Source organism: Euwallacea fornicatus, chromosome 33 (assembly GCF_040115645.1).
Source record: "Euwallacea fornicatus isolate EFF26 chromosome 33, ASM4011564v1, whole genome shotgun sequence".
Taxonomy (NCBI): Eukaryota; Metazoa; Arthropoda; class Insecta; order Coleoptera; family Curculionidae; genus Euwallacea; species Euwallacea fornicatus.
The window spans coordinates 755,478-774,100 of NC_089573.1; the positions used below are offsets into that span (position 1 = coordinate 755,478).

General features: G+C 38.0%; 2 protein-coding genes across 6 annotated transcripts in view; one reads left to right on the forward strand and one right to left on the reverse strand.

Annotated features, from left to right (window-relative positions):
* Positions 1-188: 188 nt before the first annotated feature.
* Positions 189-10,197, forward strand: LOC136348447 (BTB/POZ domain-containing protein 7). The gene is made up of 7 exons (XM_066299251.1): positions 189-725; positions 3,227-3,502; positions 3,607-3,995; positions 4,051-4,442; positions 4,502-4,759; positions 4,818-5,001; positions 5,401-10,197. The coding sequence occupies exons 2-7, from the start codon at positions 3,258-3,260 to the stop codon at positions 6,318-6,320; spliced, it is 2,388 nt and encodes a 795-aa protein (XP_066155348.1). The 5' UTR covers positions 189-725; positions 3,227-3,257; the 3' UTR covers positions 6,321-10,197.
* A 3,783-nt stretch (positions 10,198-13,980) lies between these two features.
* Positions 13,981-18,623, reverse strand: part of LOC136348566 (neurogenic locus protein delta-like) — a 54,879-nt gene continuing 50,236 nt past the window's right edge. For all 5 annotated transcript variants that reach the window (XM_066299485.1, XM_066299483.1, XM_066299482.1 and 2 more), the window contains 2 exons: positions 17,971-18,031; positions 13,981-17,185 (listed from right to left, as the gene is read on the reverse strand). In XM_066299485.1, coding sequence (XP_066155582.1) covers positions 15,580-17,185; positions 17,971-18,031 — 1,667 coding nt within the window. In that variant the 3' untranslated portion in view covers positions 13,981-15,579. The remainder of the gene's footprint in view (positions 17,186-17,970; positions 18,032-18,623) is intronic.

Sequence of the window (18,623 nt, forward strand, 5' to 3'; positions counted from 1 at the left end):
GCACTCTTAGCTCTAAAACATTTAGTTTGAAATAATGGCGTCTACGATGCTAACTGGCAATACTGTTGAGAGATGGCGGTGCAGGCGCGATCGATAATCGTGAATCCACATCTTTGTTAACAGTTTTCTGTAACCTAAATGTCAAGTAGAAGTCTACTAAAGAAATTATTTACCAAATACTAATTTTCCGAAGTTTACGTGATTATGCCTAGTTTTAATCGTCTTATTATATTTTCAGTATAATTCGGGACAAAATTTGAGTTTCCTGGTCATTTTTAAACAATCTAAAGCCCTAAAAAACCATCGGTCATTTACGATTGGTCATTGATTAGGTCGAGTTGACTGATTTGACATTCCGCTAGTCGCTAGTGTAGGCTGTAGACTGGTGAAATGAAGTTTTTAGTACGTCGAACTTTAATTTCTCGGGACTGGAAAGTTTTGACTAATAGCAGGTTTATAGATAAATCCGTGAATCAGATGTGTTATTGAATTTTCCGTAATATCCAGGACAGAAGTGGGCTAAATCCCGAAGTGTTCGTTTATTAAACATGCAAACTGCATGCACGAATAGGAAGAAATATGTGTTTATGTGGCACAGATAATATTGTTTTCCACTCCAACGACTTAAACATGGCCACTATCATATTATAAAAAAATTTAAGTAATGTCGGTGGTACGGAAGGCCCAGAAGGCTCCCAGGATTAAAATGGTTCGCCCTGGCCCAGGTATTTATACCCTGCACTTTCGTTTGTTTTCTTTGTCACCCTCATTTAACTAGGGCACCAAAGGCCAAAGCCTATAACAAAGTTTACACTATGTTATGTTTACCACACAGATCTTGTCATTGGCAAAATAAACATGAGATTTATGCATTAATATTTAAATTCACATTTTGCACCTTGTGCCTACATACCTTGCATAGATTAGGCAAAGAGGTACCCTCCCAATATATATATATATATATAGCAAAAAATCAGTACAAATTTTAGAAAATGTTGCTAAAGACAATTCAAAATATCAACCTTATTCCTATGCAATGTAAATTGTAAATAAGAAGAAATTTGGTATTTTGCCTTATGTTTAAAAGAAATTCTTGTAAGAATTAGGACCAAATTACCATTATAATATATTGTGTAAATATAAAGATGATTTTGAGACATTTCAGAAGTACTTATTATAGTCTTTTTTTATTATTACAGTCTTCTCTCATATTGATTCAAACACAGTTTTTTCTATCATAATAATATAAGAAAAAACATGATAAAGTAATGTATCAAGTTTAAATTTAGTCTCAAATAAAGTGACTTTGAATTTTCCTTCTTGTTCAACTTAAATATTCTTTCTGTTAATTCTTCCCAAGACCACTGATGAAAAGGATATTTTTAGCATTCTCCTTATTAAATGACATATTAGTTCAATAAGACAAACAACTTATACATATTCAGACAAATCTTGAAGCTAATCAAAGAACATATAAAAAGTAAGCCATCTCATTAATTCTGTTTATAGCAGCTTTATAAATTGGACCTGTTTCCAACACATAAGTTACCCTCCCTTTTTGTGTTTTAATTAAAAATTTCTTTTGTAAACAGTGGTAAGTCAACAACTGGCTTTTTAAAAGTGGAAACAGACATTAAAGAGTAAGCAGGGCTGTTTCAAACTCAAACATTTTCCAGATTTTCCTCAATTTATTTCAAAATTCTCTGAAAGTTCACCCGGTGTGTAATTTAAATTAGGTGTTCTTTATCACTTTTATTCAAATATTTGCTAATGAATATGGATTTTAAAGACTATAAAGTTTTTTTACTCTATTTTCTAATATTATTTAAATATACTAAAGTTTGCAACTGTGTAATGATCTCAAAACAGAGTGGTTCCTTTAAGTGTAATTTCATACACAATGTCTGATGTTCATTTCAGTTAGAAGTCTTGATACCAAAAAACTTGGAAGTTTTTTAGTATCAAGACTAATTTTTTTTTGGGAAAAAAATGTAATAGAATTGTGCAGCAACACACTTGTTAACTCAAATTGAACACTAATTATTTACGTGTTTTTTACATTTTTAAAAAAGATCAGTAACTAGGATTCACTCATAATAAAAATCCTCCCTCTTTTTATTTTGAACCATTATGTTTGAACTGTAACTTACAAAGTTTAAACTTGGTATAGGGTAACTATTGTATAAATGCCATATTTTGACATAAATGTAAATGTTGCACCTAAAGTGGTTTCATATTTTTATAAAGATTTTTGATCTCAATTAGATAATTATTGTAGTTGCCTTCAAATATTTAAAAAAATGGGTACTAATTGCTAAAGGATCATGGTCAACATTGCTTTAGGTTCAATAAGTTAACATGTGAGTAACTAAGTGTGATGCTTTAATAAATAGTTCATAAAATGTTGGATTAAAATTAACAAAAAAACTTGCTAAGGTTGTATTTGTAAAAAAAGTTGGTAATCATTCTTAATAAAGAAAATGTCATGAACCAACCAAAACTGCCTATTGAAGCTTGTAAAAAAACTGCAATAGTCTTAGTTTTTATCGCTCTGCTACCTTATTCAGGAAAGAAACTAAGAAAAGAATTCTAAAATTTTGTTTTTTTGTCCCAAATATTTGAAAACCTTTAAATAATTTTTTAAACTGGTTTGCAAGGTAAAACTATTTCTTGGAATTCTCTACTTTTCTCCTATTTAACCAAGTTTTTATTATTTACAATTAAGGATATCTCCATGCTGGACATCTTTGTCTTGGACTCATTGTTTACACATCCAGTAGCTATATTATTTCATATCATAAAGTCAAATAGCATTCTTAAATTGTAAAACTATATTAATCTTAAAATCAATTTATACAAGTTGGGGGCCTTTATCAAATAACAGAATAAATTATTCTGATAAGTGTTTGAGTATCTTATAAGAATTAAAAAAGTAAGTATTTGGTCAAGTAGGTAAAAACTGGAATAGTTTCTGAAATATGGAAATACACATTTTCAAATGGACCAATCTACTTATATCAATCAACATTAATATTTCCAAGATTAGTTTACACTATTAAATGTAATTTTTAAAGAAAATAGTTTGACTTAATTAGATTCTTATGAATTTTCTTTTGGCATATTCCTTTACAATCCTTTTGATGTGAAGCATATATCAACCTCTAAAGCATACTATTTTTAGCTACAAAAAATCATATTAAGGACAACAAGTTTTTTTTTTTTTTAGGACAAATTCGCTCATTTGGCGGCGGAACGCCATGAGCATATTTGGGTGTCTCTTCCCGTGTGCCCCGCAGTTAAGCTGGAGGAGCGCCATTGAGAGTGAGCGCTGCATGTCAGAGCGGATGGGGGCCAGTGCGTCGGCTTCGCAAGGACCTGATGGTTTGGGGCTCAATCAAGGCCTAGGATTTCCTCCAGGCTTGGAGCCTCCTGGTTCTCGTGAGAAAAAAAAGCGTGTTACTGGTTTTGCTACTCTGAAGAAGAAGTTTATCAGAAGGAGAAGGTATTTAAATCCAGAAATTTTTTAAACAATTTTCATTTCAAGTAGATTGTTTTGTTTCACGTGTTTTCGTTCACCATGTTTAAGTTATGCTATTCCTTGATTAGATCTTCAAAAGCATGCGACCATGGCAGGATCTTAAGAGAATTAGTCTCAGATTGGAGCCCATTAGAAATAGCCGCCCTCTTGGAGGAATATGAGGCCCTCCAGGCGCTTAAAGATCTGAGCGTCCAAGCGGAATTGGCCAGACCTCCTGCTGCGACATTTAAGCAGGACTTGTCGGCCCTTTTCGACTTCAAGTATTGTACCGACGCTGATTTGGTCTATCGAGGGGCCTGTTTTCCCATTCATAGGGCACTAGTTTCTGCCAGATGTCCATATTTCCGTGATTTGTTGGCTGGGTGTCCTGGATATGGTGCCAGGATTTGTTTGGATCTTCGTTCACCTTCTGTAGATGTGCAATTGTTTTCCGCATTGCTTAGATACTTATATACTGGTACGGCATTTTTTTATACCTTTATGGTTGTAAGTGTAATAAAATGGACCTTCAGGTGATATTTGTCATCACAACGGAAATATAGACTTGAATCTCCTTAGAAGACTGCGGGAGGAATTCGGTTCTCCCAATCCATTAGAAGATGACCTGCGTTACCTCCTGGAGTCGGGGGATCACGCAGATGCCGCGTTAGTGTTCACTGAAGGTGCAGATGGCTCATTAGGGCCTCGGCCTGACTCTGCTGGTTCGGAATATGGCTTTAGGCCACGACTGGAGTTGCCTTGCCATAGGGCCGTACTAGCTGCACGTTCCCCATTTTTTAGGTCAGTTTTAGCTAGACGGGCCAGGAACCAAGAGGAACGACAACCCACTCGAATCGTTTTGGATGAGGGTGTTATTCCAAAGAGATATGCTAGGGTCTTACTTCATGCCGTCTATTTAGATCAGGTTATAATTAAGTGCTGATAGATCGGTGAGGTTATATTTAATGTCTTGTTTGTTACCAGGTCGATCTGAGTTTAATTTCGCGAGGCGGTTGTGGTGGCGGATTAGGTGAGGCGCATGCACTTGCGCACACCGGAAGAGCAAGACCATCACCCTTAGAGGAAGCCATGGAATTGTACCAGATAGGGCGGTTCTTAGAGTTGGATATTTTATCCCAAGGGTGTGAAGATCTAATTCTAGAGGCACTCTCTTTAGACACACTTCCAGCAGTGTTGCAATGGTCTAGTCAACCTCATGGTTCAGCCTGGGTACACAGACAGGTACATAGTCTTTCCATCCGTCACTTTCAGATTAATTACTTAAAAAATATATTTTCAGGCGCTACATTTTTTAAGAGAAGAATTCCAGCCAGTTTCACAATCACCGGTATTTTACCTGCTGGATAAGGAACATATAATTGAAGTATTGAAAAGTCCGTTTTTGCAAGCCAGCGAACTTGAGGTGTTGCAGGCAGTTTTGAAGTGGGGGGAACACGAGTTGATCCGCAGGATGGAAGATCGAGGTATGTTCAAAAATTACAATACAAATAAATAATTGTTCCATCAACTTATAGAAATATACTACAACTAATAAAAAAAGACAATAAAATAATATTCGCGCAAGTGTTTTCTTTATTTTGAGTATTTTATGCAAATTTACCTATCTTCTGATATATTTTAAACTTTCCGTTATGTAATATTTTGAAATAAATATCCATTTATTTATTTATTATAATAAACTTAATTATGACCCGCCCCACATAGCCAATTAGTATATTTTTTGACGTTGACTACGCGAGCAAGTTTTCGTCATTGCCACTATTAATGGTATAATTGAGTGTTCAAGTAGGTATTTCACTCTGAAGGGCGTTGAGCCTTTATTTTACATATTTTATTTGCTTAATATTTCTGTTTTATTTCAGAACCCAATGTAGTTAGCCACACGGCTCATTCAGTCACGAGGAAAGGAGTAAAAAAGCGAGATTTAAGCGATATCGAATTAAGAGAAATTTTGTCGGATCTGTTGCCATGGGTGCGTATGGATCATGTGCTTCCTCCCAATAGTGAAGTTCTTTTACAAGCTATTCGGCGAGGTTTAGTAAGCACTCCTCCAAGTCACATGATCGGGGGCGAACGTGAAAACCTCCGCGTAAATGCCTGGATACGGGGTTCTAAGAATAACGGACTGTTCGTTCAGCCGCGGTTATTTATACCGTATTACGACGAATTGAAAGTATTGGTGGAAGATCAGATGGTACAGGAGGCAGAAATGGTGCGAGGCAGACGCATTCGCTGTGGCCCGGATCCAGATATTTCCTACATGATGGAGACTCGAACTGGACCTACGGGAGTCGATGTCCTAGGTGGAGCACCTCCAGTACCCGATGCTGGTGCTCTAAACGCAATGTTAAAAAGAGAGCAGAAACTGCGCCAAGCACCTGGTTGCCAATTAGCCTTGAGCATGTCCCTTAGCAGCAGAGCAGAAATCGGGCGGCAAATTAGGTTACGTGTCGTGCGCGAATTCAATCTTCCAGACAACGTCGCTGAAGCTCTGGAAGCGTATCGTGTCGGAACTCAGACTGAGGAAACGTCGTCTACAGGTCGGAGAAGTCCTGGAAGGCGTCGATTGGCGACACCCCCTCGAAGACTGGCCGAAACTCCCGATCGATTACCTGATGTTGCAATGGGTCCGTCCTCCTTGGGACCTCCGCCGGCACCCTCCGAATTACGTTTAGATTTAGGCGATGGACCTCTACCGCGTAGCACTGGACGTTCTGCGTATCGGTTGTGTCCTCCGGGACCGAATTTCCCTCCTGCCGCTCCTGTACCTCGATTCTTATAGAGGCATCAGTTCTGGTAAAAATGGTTTAAATAAATGAAATGCAAGAATGTCTTTACAGCATTTTCGCAACAAAAACCGTACATTTTGTCCCGTTTGCTTGTAAGGTCAAGATCAGATACTTAATCGTCTTTCCTCGTCTGTATGTTCTGTACATATATCTCAAACATTCTGTTGTTATGGTAAATCTGTGATTCTCTGAAAATCGTAATTATGATTGGTAATATTATCTCTCGGATTGTACGTTGTTATTACTATTTTAAGATTTGTATCGTGTGTGGACCAAGAGTTTGCTAAACTTAGCCTAAATTGACCGAAGTGTGGTTGAATTATATTTATTCAAAAGTAGATACCAAAGCCAAAGAATTGTTTAGATTTTCGGACATTTTCATAAATTTTAATCTACGGATTTTTTCGACCAAGAGAATGCTTTATTAGTTCTAAAAGTTGTTAATTGAGTTACGTGTGGTAGTAGTTTAGTCATTTACAGTCATTTTAGCCTGGAAAATTGAAACCATGTATCTAATCTAAGCGGATGGACCTCGGTGCGAGTCCGGTTCATGCGCCTATAAACCGCAAATCGTTTTCAACGTGGAACTTAACCCATTTTTTCCAAGTTTTTAATATATTGCACACCCTGTATACCCGTGTTTTATGATTCTTCAGCTAAGAATATTCACAATATATTTTGTGTTTAAATAAACATTTGTAACGTTAAGTTTTTTCTTAAAAAGATATAAGTTTATTGCAAAACTTGAACTGCAAGAATATCAGAACAGTTCGTTTAACTACAATATAACATTGTTATTTATTCTGGTGGCGGTGTGATCGGGTATAGTATACCCCAGAGCCCTTATTATGTACCGTAACATCACGTTTAAAATATAACATTTTATTTTCACTTCGTGACGAACTTAACACGATATAATTTTAAACATTGTTCATCGAAATTTATGTTGCACTTCTAGAAAATTTTTGGGATATTCTCGTGACACCTGGCACATCTATTTTGCTTAGTCCATGAAATGATCCAATGATTCAGTCCATTGTATCTAATTTCAACCGTGTGACAGGAGTTTGGATAACTTAGGTTTGCCTTTCCTGGCGAGAGTTTTACCGCATTTTTTAGATATGTAGCCATGATATCTTGTCTAAATTTGATAAAATAAACTTTCACATGTACTAGTTGAGCTCGCAAGAACTTCTAGGCACTACACAGGATAACAAAAAAAAACGTTTATTTTCATGTCTATGTTTTAATAGTCATTTTATGATGGAAAACAACTATAAACCTCTTATGCATGAAATAAATGTTTTCCCCTGTGCTGTGATAAACAGTACATTTTTCTGTTTTTATGAAAATTTGCAATACAGGTTGTTAACGTTCGTCGATTTGGATTAGTGAGGGAAACACGGGTGAAATTTCGCTTCTTGGTCCGGAAAAAATCAAAGTTTAACTGCGGGGTCTCGAAGGATTACCGAGCCCTATTTTTATGGAAAAACGTTAAATTCTGTAGAGGGGGGGATATTGTAGGAAAATGTTGTTCAACATATCAAATAAACATAGAGGTTTTCTGCATTTGTCAGGTGGAAGTAAGTTATCGCTGTCCGCACTGCAAAGAAATTTCTTTATTATTTTGAATAGTGATGTTAGGTGTAAAAAATTGAACTTATGACCCTGGACTCTGCACCGACTGCACGATCATATCGGCTGTTGCATCATTACATTTTCTTATTATACATTGTTCAAAAAGTCCTGGATCATCATGATACATGTTTATGCATCTGAGGAAAACACGAACTAAGCTTAAATAGTTTCAGGAAACATCGAAATGTCCTTCGATTAAATAACATTTTGCGAAACACTGTGTACATTTCTACTTTCAGTGAAATTTAAAAACATGGTTCCGGACTCTCTGATCACACAGTATAGCTTATACATTTATGTCTATACGGCCATAGTTTAATGCGTAATGTAGGTTGTAGATGAATACTCTCCAATTGATGGTCCTCAACATCTCCACGAACTTATTCGCTGTAAAAAGAAACGACGTGGCGTATAAAATCTGTATTAATGTACCTGTGTATGTTGTCTTAGATGTTGCTGTATTACTATTAAACGTGTAAATATAATCTGTGAAAGGCTTTGTATTTTGAACAGTTACATCAGTCTTAACGTGTCCATGTATCTACCGAGAAATGTTTTATCTTAATCAGGTATTTCCTCAGTTTTGTTTTAATTTAACTTCGAAAACGCCTCGTTAAACGTCCCGCATTGTGTACGTATAAGACACGGGAAGACTGTCCAGCCATTGTGTAAATATAAAGCCTGTGCCTAATCGAGGCTGCCCCTATTTGATAAGCTTAAGACAATTTCCTCATTTTCTAACGTTCTCAAGTCAGTTTGACCTGCAATCTTTAAACAGTAGCACCTGTCATATTGGCCAAAAATATTTAGTTTATTTGTTAAATTCGTTGTGGGTATCATAGTAAGGTTCTTTTATGAATTTACCGCTCTTCGTCCTTTGTAATTTCACATTGTTCATGGTTTCGTGACGGAAAATCAGTTCCGATCTTAGTGCAATATGTACTTATGAATATTACTTGTAACTTTAAAAAGACTTATTTAATGTACGTACTGAATACTTTCTGTTAGAAACCCGCAATCGAATCGATTCTACTCCAAATGACTGGAAGTAGGTACTTAATATTACACACCTTTAAGAATTAAGTTTTCAACTGGAAATTGGATTTTTTTAATTCACGTTTGATTCGTTAATCCAAACGTAGTTCGATTGTAAATTTGCATGTGGCGGTTGTGAGTGACAACGAAACCATCATAATGACAAAAATTTAGCTTTTAATCTCTTCACGGTTATATCGATTGTTAATTATTAGGTTCACGAATTATCTGTGATTTTTGTTGCTATTGAAGTTTCATTATCTTATTAGGGGCTGCACCCTGTCACCCTTTTTTGTGATATGTATTTGTAATTTGTCTTTTTGTAGTCTCTCTCTTTCCTCTTTTAAACATACGTCGCGGTGTGTTAATATGCACCTTTTTTAGCGGGATGATGTTATTGGCTTCATTTCGTACGACCTAATGCCTATACCACAAGCTGCTATCCATGAAATTATACATTATATTATTTTACACGAGTCAAGTACCGACGGTTACGGCGAGCCTAACAATGTATGATTCCGTGGATTTTGCTCTGTTGTAAAAATCGAGTCATATTTTTGTTTTAAAAATACCTAAAAGTAATATCCTATTTAAATGACTGATAGTATAGTGGCGGAACTGTTCAATGTGTATATATTGGTTTAACACTAGAGGAAAGCTAAACTTAAACCGAACTTAAACAAAATGTTAAACTCGTTCTACTAAAACGTATACATCGTAGGAGAAATTTCTATATACAAATTCGCCGATTCAGGGTATATTTTTGTTAATTTTGTTTTGTGATATTGAAGAAAATCCAAGATACATTTGTGTTGCAACGTCCGTTGGACGTAACGAGTTTTATTTAATTAGGGTGTATGCATCAGTTAGCCATCCAACTTACTATTACATAAGTATGTATATATAATTTGTGATCTCCAAACGATTAGTTACGTCGCCCAACTCAGAAGCAAAATTTTCATTAAGTTTTTAAATCGTTTTCGGTAAGACCGTTTTTAAGATATTAGTAGATATTGAACTTCACCACTTGAGATAAAAGGCGCAACTTGTGCACGGGAGGCACGCTAACGCCTTTTCGTTTCTTTTGCGAATAATCCCTAATTTGTTGCGTATACACATCATAATTGTTATGCGATTAGTTGTAGCTTTAATAATTTATTTATCTCTGTAAATAAAACATTACTTATTATTGAAAAAGTTGTATTTTTTGCGCTTGCGATCGAGATTTGCTCGAATTTAAGTTGATAATTGATGCATTAAAGTTGTTGCACAAGACACTGTGTGCCAGATTGTGACATACCACTACGTGATTGTGAATAGTTTTTATGGCCTTAAATGATCCGCGAGGGATGGGTCAAGCTCTATTTCCATCCTTCTGCAAAAATATTTCAATCTATTTCGGGCGAAAGGTAAAAAGACGCCTAATTGAAATTTTAGCATGAGAGTATTCACTTAGATCGGCACCATTAAACTCATTAAATGATCATTGGAATCTACAGGATGATACTCCATAGAGTCGCATACTACTCTATTATTTCTAAGCCTTATAGCGCGCCACTGACCGTTTTTTTTTTTTTGATAAATGGATTCGGTGTTTAATACGAGAGTTATTAAAATCTGAAGGATGGTACTTTCCATGGGGTCAGATATCCTTTTATTTCTGACAAATTCTTTTGCGGTGCATCGCTGATTTTTCTTTTTTCGTCAAATGAAATGCCCCCTTTTTACTGCCTTTTTTAAGATTCGGTACTAAGATGCGGCACATCGATAGGAAAGTGAGATGCGCGGATTGATATTTTTGCAAAAAACTGAGACGTTGCCTGTCACAGAATAGTACCTATAAAGGGTACAAACGAGTTATAGATTTTTTTCAGAAAGAAATGGTAAGTGGCGCCAACTACAGTCCTGCAGATTCAGGGGAATCACTTGATCCGTTTGGTGGAGCAAACTTGAACGAATATCCTCACGGAAAATTTTAACTTAATATCTCAAAAAATGTCAAAGTTACATGCAAAATTAACTTTAATAAGAACTGAAGAACAAGTCAGAACTTTTAACGCCTTGTAATCGACCACTGTCAATTTTCGCATAAGACAAATTTAGCCACATTAGGGACCTTTTTTGGCAGAAAGAATATGCGGACGCATCTTCGTCCATTAGGTAGGAGGATTGTTTACCTACGTAAAGGTGTTTAGGAAATAGCCCTCGCATCCACTTATTTTGCGTTAAAATTCCGTCCTCGAGGGACAATATTCAATGCAATTGGTAAACAAAATTTTATTGTAATTTCGCATTATCTCACGGGAAATAAGTTTTTCTGGATCTTCGGTACTTTTTACAGCGCTATTATTAGCAGCGTTGACGATAAAATGGCCTCGACAAGAATGAGAAGCATTTATTTTAAGACAAGACATCCCAGTTTTTGTAAATGGTTTTTTGGATGCCTCTGCGAAGAAACATAAACGATGATATATTTATTTGTCGAAAGCGGTTTTTGACCTTTGCTAAATATCGAGTGAAATAAAATTAAGGTATTAAATTTGGTTAAAGAAAACGCGAACAAATATTACCACTTAAAATTTATTTTTCATAAATTATGATATAGTATGGTTAAAACGTTATGTAGTAGTGATCCCTTAAATTTGCAACACCCTGTATACTTTTTATGTTGGTACCTGGTGATTGAAAATCAATTAAAAGTAAAAAGAGAAATTATATTGGCCCCGCTCTTCATTTAAGGAGAGTTTGAGATCTAAAATGCATTAGCTCGGTACAAGTTGAGATTATAATGAATTGATTATTTATCAGTAGGCACGCAAATACAATGCACTTCAGCTAATTATATATGAAATATACCTACACCTAGCTTCGAGCAATTAATAGTGCACTTATGTCATAATCCCTAGGTAATTTTACTTGTCCATAATAATTACATTTATCACACATTCATTATGGGAGGTTTCCAGTTCAAATAGGTTAGACTAAATATAAAGTCCTAATTAACATATTTTAATTGCATTTTATCAACGAACTGGCATTCTGCAGTTTCTCTGCCTGATGGCAAAATACTGCGAGAGATAGTCGTCGGAGCAGGTACGGTACCATCGCTATGGTACCATAATACTGCATTCCAAATTCCATGTCGAAGATGCCTCCTAACGTGAAAGTAGTGTTTCTTGTTGGCGTGTACTTATAGGTTCAGCTGACCCGAATGAAGAGATGCTGGTTTATGCAGTTTCGGCAAATATAACGTCTTATTACTTATAGTCAATAAACTTGGCCCGTATCCAGAAACTACATAGAAGAAATCAATTTTCTTAGCGCGATAGTAGGTCCACTTTAGATGGATATTAATGATAAAACGTAATAAATTATGCAAAAATTGCCTTATACCGAATACAGCCAGTCCCACTGAAATGTGGGATGATTAACAATGCAATCACATAGGAAAAATGCCTGTTGTAAACCCTTTCACTTTCTTACGGATTTGTGTAAAGATGACTTACGCAAGGATGGACATTTTTGGAATTTCCGCGTATCTAACGGCTATGTAGGTGTCGATTGGAGGTACAAGTGATGCACCCATAAAATGGTTACGAGAAAATCAACTTTCATTTCTAATACCGATTACATTTGCAGCATGGTGCTAATTTCATTGCGAGGATGAGCATACACTACCGGTCGTTATTGTTAGCAATCTTACGTAACATTCTTGCTACGCTCAAGTGCGATACAAAAAAGGCCACTTAACTAGCCCTAATGACTAATAAAATATAAATACTTGTAGTGTTTTCATTTGATATATATTTTTATCTCCGAACCTCTTGTATGATGCGCCAACTTTAACCAGAAGCCCCAATGTTCTTCATCTTGCAGATAAGTTTATGTTATGAGCTCTTTGGATCTAGGAAGCATTACGTTTGCCCCTCCCAGTGTACTTTTGAGAAATATGATAGGAAGTTGTTAAGAAGTACACATACAGGGCGTTTCAGTTTTTGACTATACTGGAACATCATGCATACTATGATATTCTTCTGGAAGATTAACAGGCAGTAGGTACTAACGTCGAAACTTTCTTGCGGTACGCTACTGACTGATGATTTAGTCAGTTTAGAAACTTATCTTGTCTGTTCATTTTTTTTGTATCTATGGTTGTCTTGAGGTGTTAATTGGGAAAATTGGGTGTTTCAGTTAGTTTTTCAAATAGCTTGAAACACTTACGGGAAAGAGTTTAAAAATAAACGGAGTGGAGCTCTGCAAACATGTTCAGGGTTCGCAACGAAATCTGAAAAAATATCGCCCTACAGATTTTCAGTGCGGCTTTATGAGTCCATCGAGGCGGACTGTTGTGAATTCCAAATTCGAAGTAAATATTTTAAAAACTGGAAGCACCGCAACGACGAAAAAAACTGAAATTTCGAAATCCTGCAATGTAGAATTATCTTACGATTTTCTACTTCGCTCTAAAAAGAGGTGAACAAAATTTGAATCGACCTGATATAGTAAACGTGACACAGTTGGTACTAAAACCAGAAAAATAACCATAAATTCAACCATCAGCCGATGTTATTCAATCATTGAGGTACCTATTACGTTACCAAATTTCGTCCGGTAAACCCAAAATGGTTTGTTTCGAAACGTGGCCTTGAGTTTATTTGACACCTGGACCCATACCATATGTTTTCAAAGGGCACAACAATAGTTTGTTCTTCGTTAAAATTACCTGGAGGCTAGGGGAATCCTAGCAGTTGGCTTTTTTAATGTGGGTTTCTAGGAAGTTTTGTATTTATTGGTAAGGGATACTTATTATCTCAATGAGCTCTGAACGCATTCATTTAACATTTACCTCTAGTTTTCGAGAGTAAGAACGCGTGGTATCTTTGCGTGGCCAAAGTAACTGTGCCGTAACGTTCACTAAGTTTAGCCCGTAAAAATAAGTTATAATTTCATGGTTTGGAGGCGATAAATTAAACTAATATATATAGAACAAAAAATTTATTAAGATAACTTTTTAAATAACATTATTCACATGAGGAACAAATACAGCCGCTTCTCTAGAAACAGAACAATTTTTATAGATACATGCTATAAATATACATAAGAATATATTACAAAACGTCTTTACTATATTAAGTCTTTTAACTTGCCCAAGGGTTTATGAAATACAACAAAACTAAAGGGCCCTTAAATTTACAGAACTACCCCATCAGCACGGCATAAATGAGCGAGCCCCTACTTAGGAGCGGTTAAACGACGGCTTTTCGCTGAAACTAAAAACCTTAAATGTGCTTTAAATTAGCGGCTGGATGAAGTAGTTTTATGTTTTAGAAACCCCACATTTTCTGGCGTTGCAAAAAATCACGTATAAAGTTTTCGGCAACGTCAAACGTATAATGACTACATTACAGGAACATTGTTTCTTTGTTCGTATTAATTAAGTACAAAAATCCGTTAAGAGGACAATATCGTCACTAAGAATAGACAAAAGGCTGATCCACTTAATCCTAACTTAAAAGTCCACTGGCCAAGAATAAATACGCGAAAGAAAGACTGAGCGGAGCAGCAAAAATCGTGACTTCCCTCCCGCCACTCGACGTTGAAGGGCCGCCACAAAAAAAAAAAAAGAAAATTTCCACAGTTATACTTTTAAAAAGATTTTCGAGGCTTCATACTAAAATAGCATATAGCTTAAAAACGGAAAGAGTGATAACTCGTGCAGTAAGAAACATTTTCAATTTAGCAGCTATTGGTCCCGAGAAAGTTATTATAATGGTTTTAAGTAAAATTTTCTGCTAACGCAAAATTGAAAACACTTCGTACTGATTAATCCAAGAGATGGAGTAAGGCTTCAACGCGTCGTAGTAAAGAAACATATTTTAATTATCTAACACCTACGAGAATTACTAGATTGTGTCACTGACTGACTGAGGATAACGACCAGTTCAAGCCTTAATTCATCTGTATAAGCGTACAAAATGTTAACCTTACGCGTATAAAATCTGAATATAGATGCATAATATAAAGATGTAAAAACTTGTATAAAATACTTCGTATATGCGACTTGAGGAACAACCAAAAGCCCGAAAATCGTTTTAAATTGCAAAAGTTTAAGTATACATTAAATTAGCTTAACTATAAGTACAAGTAACTCACTAGTATGCTTACTAACCCCTCGGGTGAGTTAGCTCACTTAAATGCATCACAAGGGTATGATTTGAACACTATACCCAGAGGAACGTCGCGCAAGAGCAAAATCACACGCCATGGTCCGATCTTTGGTTTCCGGCCGATCCAAGAGCTTTAATACTAATTTACATTACCCTAGAGTCTACTAATTATGTACACTATGGACAGGAGCACTGGATCGTCCGCTGGGAGACCATAGGGATGAATCACCCCCGCGCAACGCACCGTTATTCTTTTCCGGAAAATGAGTACCGCCGAATATATTTTAGTACCTCGGAGTAATTTTGAAACATTTTTTTTCCAACGAAAATAGGTTTCGGGATTGCGGGGACTCAAACCAGAACACAGCAGTCGGGGAAAGGAGGGACGGAGGTAAAAAACAACCTGCGTCTATCACACCTCGGTGGCGAACAGCCCACCGGGGACGGGTACTCGAAAGTGTTCTTCGACCACGAACACGGGGGAATCCTTCGATAATGGGTCGCTCTGCGACATCACAGACAATCGCTTGATAGGCTCATATTCTGGCTCGTGGAGCTTCGCGACCAAAAGCGCCGAGGCTCGAGCAGCCGCCACAGCAGCTGTGGCGGCTGCTGAGCAGGATTCGGTATTTAGCTGTTTCTGCGAGCGACTGCGTTGAAGTCCGTAAACCGGCCGCCCATCGATCACTTGCTGCTGCTGTTTGGGGAAAGGTTCTAAATCACCTATCGCTGTGGCACTAGCCGCTTCTTCTATGGCATTGTTGGTGCATTTGCCCCAAGAATTCTTAATCATCCTAGCGTCAGCTGCCATGGCAGCTCCTCGTTTCGCAAAACTGCTGTTTGCTGTATTCTGCTCGTTCTGGAGCCTGGCTTCTTCGTCGGCTCGCGCCTTTTCCCTTTTCCGTCGCCTTTTCAGACACGCAATTACAACCACAGCGACCAATGCCAACACTGGAACAAACGTGGAAATTGTGGCTATCACTACAACATGTTCTGCCGAGAGAGCAGATTCGGTGGAAATACGGGCGCTCGACGCGGCGCCGCCGCTCGAGTCTGTGCAGTCTTTTCCATGAAATCCCACGGGACAAAGGCACTCGTAACTTCGTGGTCTGCCGATGCACGTACCTCCATTCCTGCAGGGATCAGAACGACATTCGTCTACTTCCATGCTACAGTCTTTACCTCCAAAACCTGGGGGGCACCGACACTCGTAATCATTAAGAAGTTGGTGGCAGGTGCCTCCGTTAGCGCAAGGCTTTGTTCGACAATAGTCCACTCGTTCATGACACAATCGTCCAGTAAATCCTGGTACGCACTGGCATTTAAATTCGTTAATTCTGTCTATACATGTGCCTCCGTTGAGGCAAGGATTGCCGCCGGCGCAATCGTCTACGTCAACTTGACACTGATCGCCCGAGAAACCGGCAGGACACGCGCAACGAAACCCGTAAGGGGCACTTGCGGCCTCGGAACACACTCCTCCATTTTGACATGGACTGGGTTCGCAGACACCCATTACGCGTTCACAAGTCGGGCCTGTAAATCCTGGACGGCAATTGCAACGAAACCTTCCCGCTACGTCGAGGCAACTTCCTCCATTGGCACATGGAGATCCCGAACAACCGGGAGAGGGTGAAGGAGGTAAAGCAGTTTGACATAAAGACCCGCGATATCCGGAAGGGCATTGACAAACAGAGGTTTCACTGTTATCTAATTTCACACAAGTCCCGCCGTGAAGGCAGGGGGTCCTTTGACAATCGTCGGTTGTTATCTCGCAGTCGGTTCCATTAAACCCCGCAGGACAACTGCAGGTGTAGCTACCTTCTCCGGTGTTGAAGCAAGTTCCTCCGTTACGACACGGCAAGTGGTTAGTGCAGAAGTTAAGATCTTGGTTGCAGAAAAGGCCACCCCAGCCGTCGTTGCACAAACAATCCCAGGGCTTCACGCAGGAACCTTGCATGCAGCCCGGATAGCGTTGGCATTTATCACATAGTTGGCCCTCCCATCCAGACTGGCATCTGAAATAAAAGGAAGCCAGATTAACGAGCGTTCAAAACAGCTGATCGAGATAGCTTTAAGAAAGAAAATGACGGAAAAGCGGATGGCATCAGTTGCCAGGCCCGGGTTTGCGATTTTGTTCGGCGGGCCGCCGACCCGCAGGTAACCTTTCCTTGACCCGCATACTTGCCAACGGGCAGCGTGGGAAACAGCTCCGTGGGCGTGCCCCCTCCCCGCGACTCGGGCTGCAACTCAATGAGCCGCCGCTTCTTAGTGCACGATTAGAATGGCTAATGCGGATCGGCTATCGCCAGCCGGTGCCTGATTTCCGCGTAAACTTGCACCTAGGATGTACCAAATTAACAACTTTTCAATCACTGATCGGGCTATTTTCGACCAGCCACGTCGTACCAGCTTATGAGAAAATGCTCCACTCCATATTCCTTTTGAACCTTTCAATTACTTAATTTCGTTGTAAATCGTTACGCAACGATTAATTATTGATTGTTGGCATTCGCACAGAATGAAAGGATATATTTTCAATTATGCACGGAGGCATAAGCACATACAAATTCTTAACAATACTTTTAGCAAACATTTAAATGTCTCGCAAATATATACCAAGCAGTAGCGAAAGTAATATTGCAGGAGGAATGCCACAATGATCAGAACTTGTTAAGCCACTTTTTTAACTGCATGAGTTAACTCGCGTACTTATAAGGTAGGTGGAAATATCATATTAACACTGTCCTTTCATTTTCCACATTTTACAATAAAAATCTTAAAGGTAAAGGCAAATACTCACTTGCATTCGTTGGGTTTGGCGCAGTGTCCATGTTGCTCATCGCATCCTGGCAAGCATTGCGCTGAAACAAAGGATCATCCCGTAAGATACGAAAATGGCCAATAAAAATTGTGCAAGTTGAAACATATCGATTCATTGTAAAGGCGTTGAATGATTAAATGTCAAGCATTATTAATTCTCTGGGCTATTTTATGCGGAACACCCTGTAGACAGACAGGTATGCTGCGATCGTGGGAACATTCGCCGGCTGAACGACTGAATACTCGGCAGCAAGTGAAGCTCACGTCTTAGATCTCGCGGTCAATTTTTTGTCTTAGGATATAAAATTTACATTTTTTGTGTCTCCTTTATATTTAAGTACTGCAGTATAATACACATATCAATTGGATCTCTAGTTAAATTATGGGAAAATTGCCAAGGGGTAGAGATAGCAGAGGCCTTATGTACATTAAAATTCTTTCCTATCAAAAATGTGTAACCGCCTCGAAATCGGAATTGGTAGCTTCGTTGGTGCGTTAATGAGTAACGGAGTTGTAAGTTTTAGTCTGGTCAAAACCTCAGTTAGGACAATTAACATGCAGAGTGATACGCAACGCAATAGGCATAAAACAGGTGCGAGCACAGGAATCAATTTTTGAAAGTGTATTTATTTA

What these genes read in the sequence shown, in the direction of transcription:
- LOC136348447 (XM_066299251.1), top strand. Translation starts at nt 3,258, where the DNA reads ATGAGCATATTTGGGTGTCTCTTCCCGTGTGCCCCGCAGTTAAGCTGG. An exon ending in AAGTTTATCAGAAGGAGAAG is followed by an intron (nt 3,503 to 3,606) that starts GTATTTAAATCC and finishes TTCCTTGATTAG; the next exon opens with ATCTTCAAAAGCATGCGACC. An exon ending in CAGCCTGGGTACACAGACAG is followed by an intron (nt 4,760 to 4,817) that starts GTACATAGTCTT and finishes ATATATTTTCAG; the next exon opens with GCGCTACATTTTTTAAGAGA.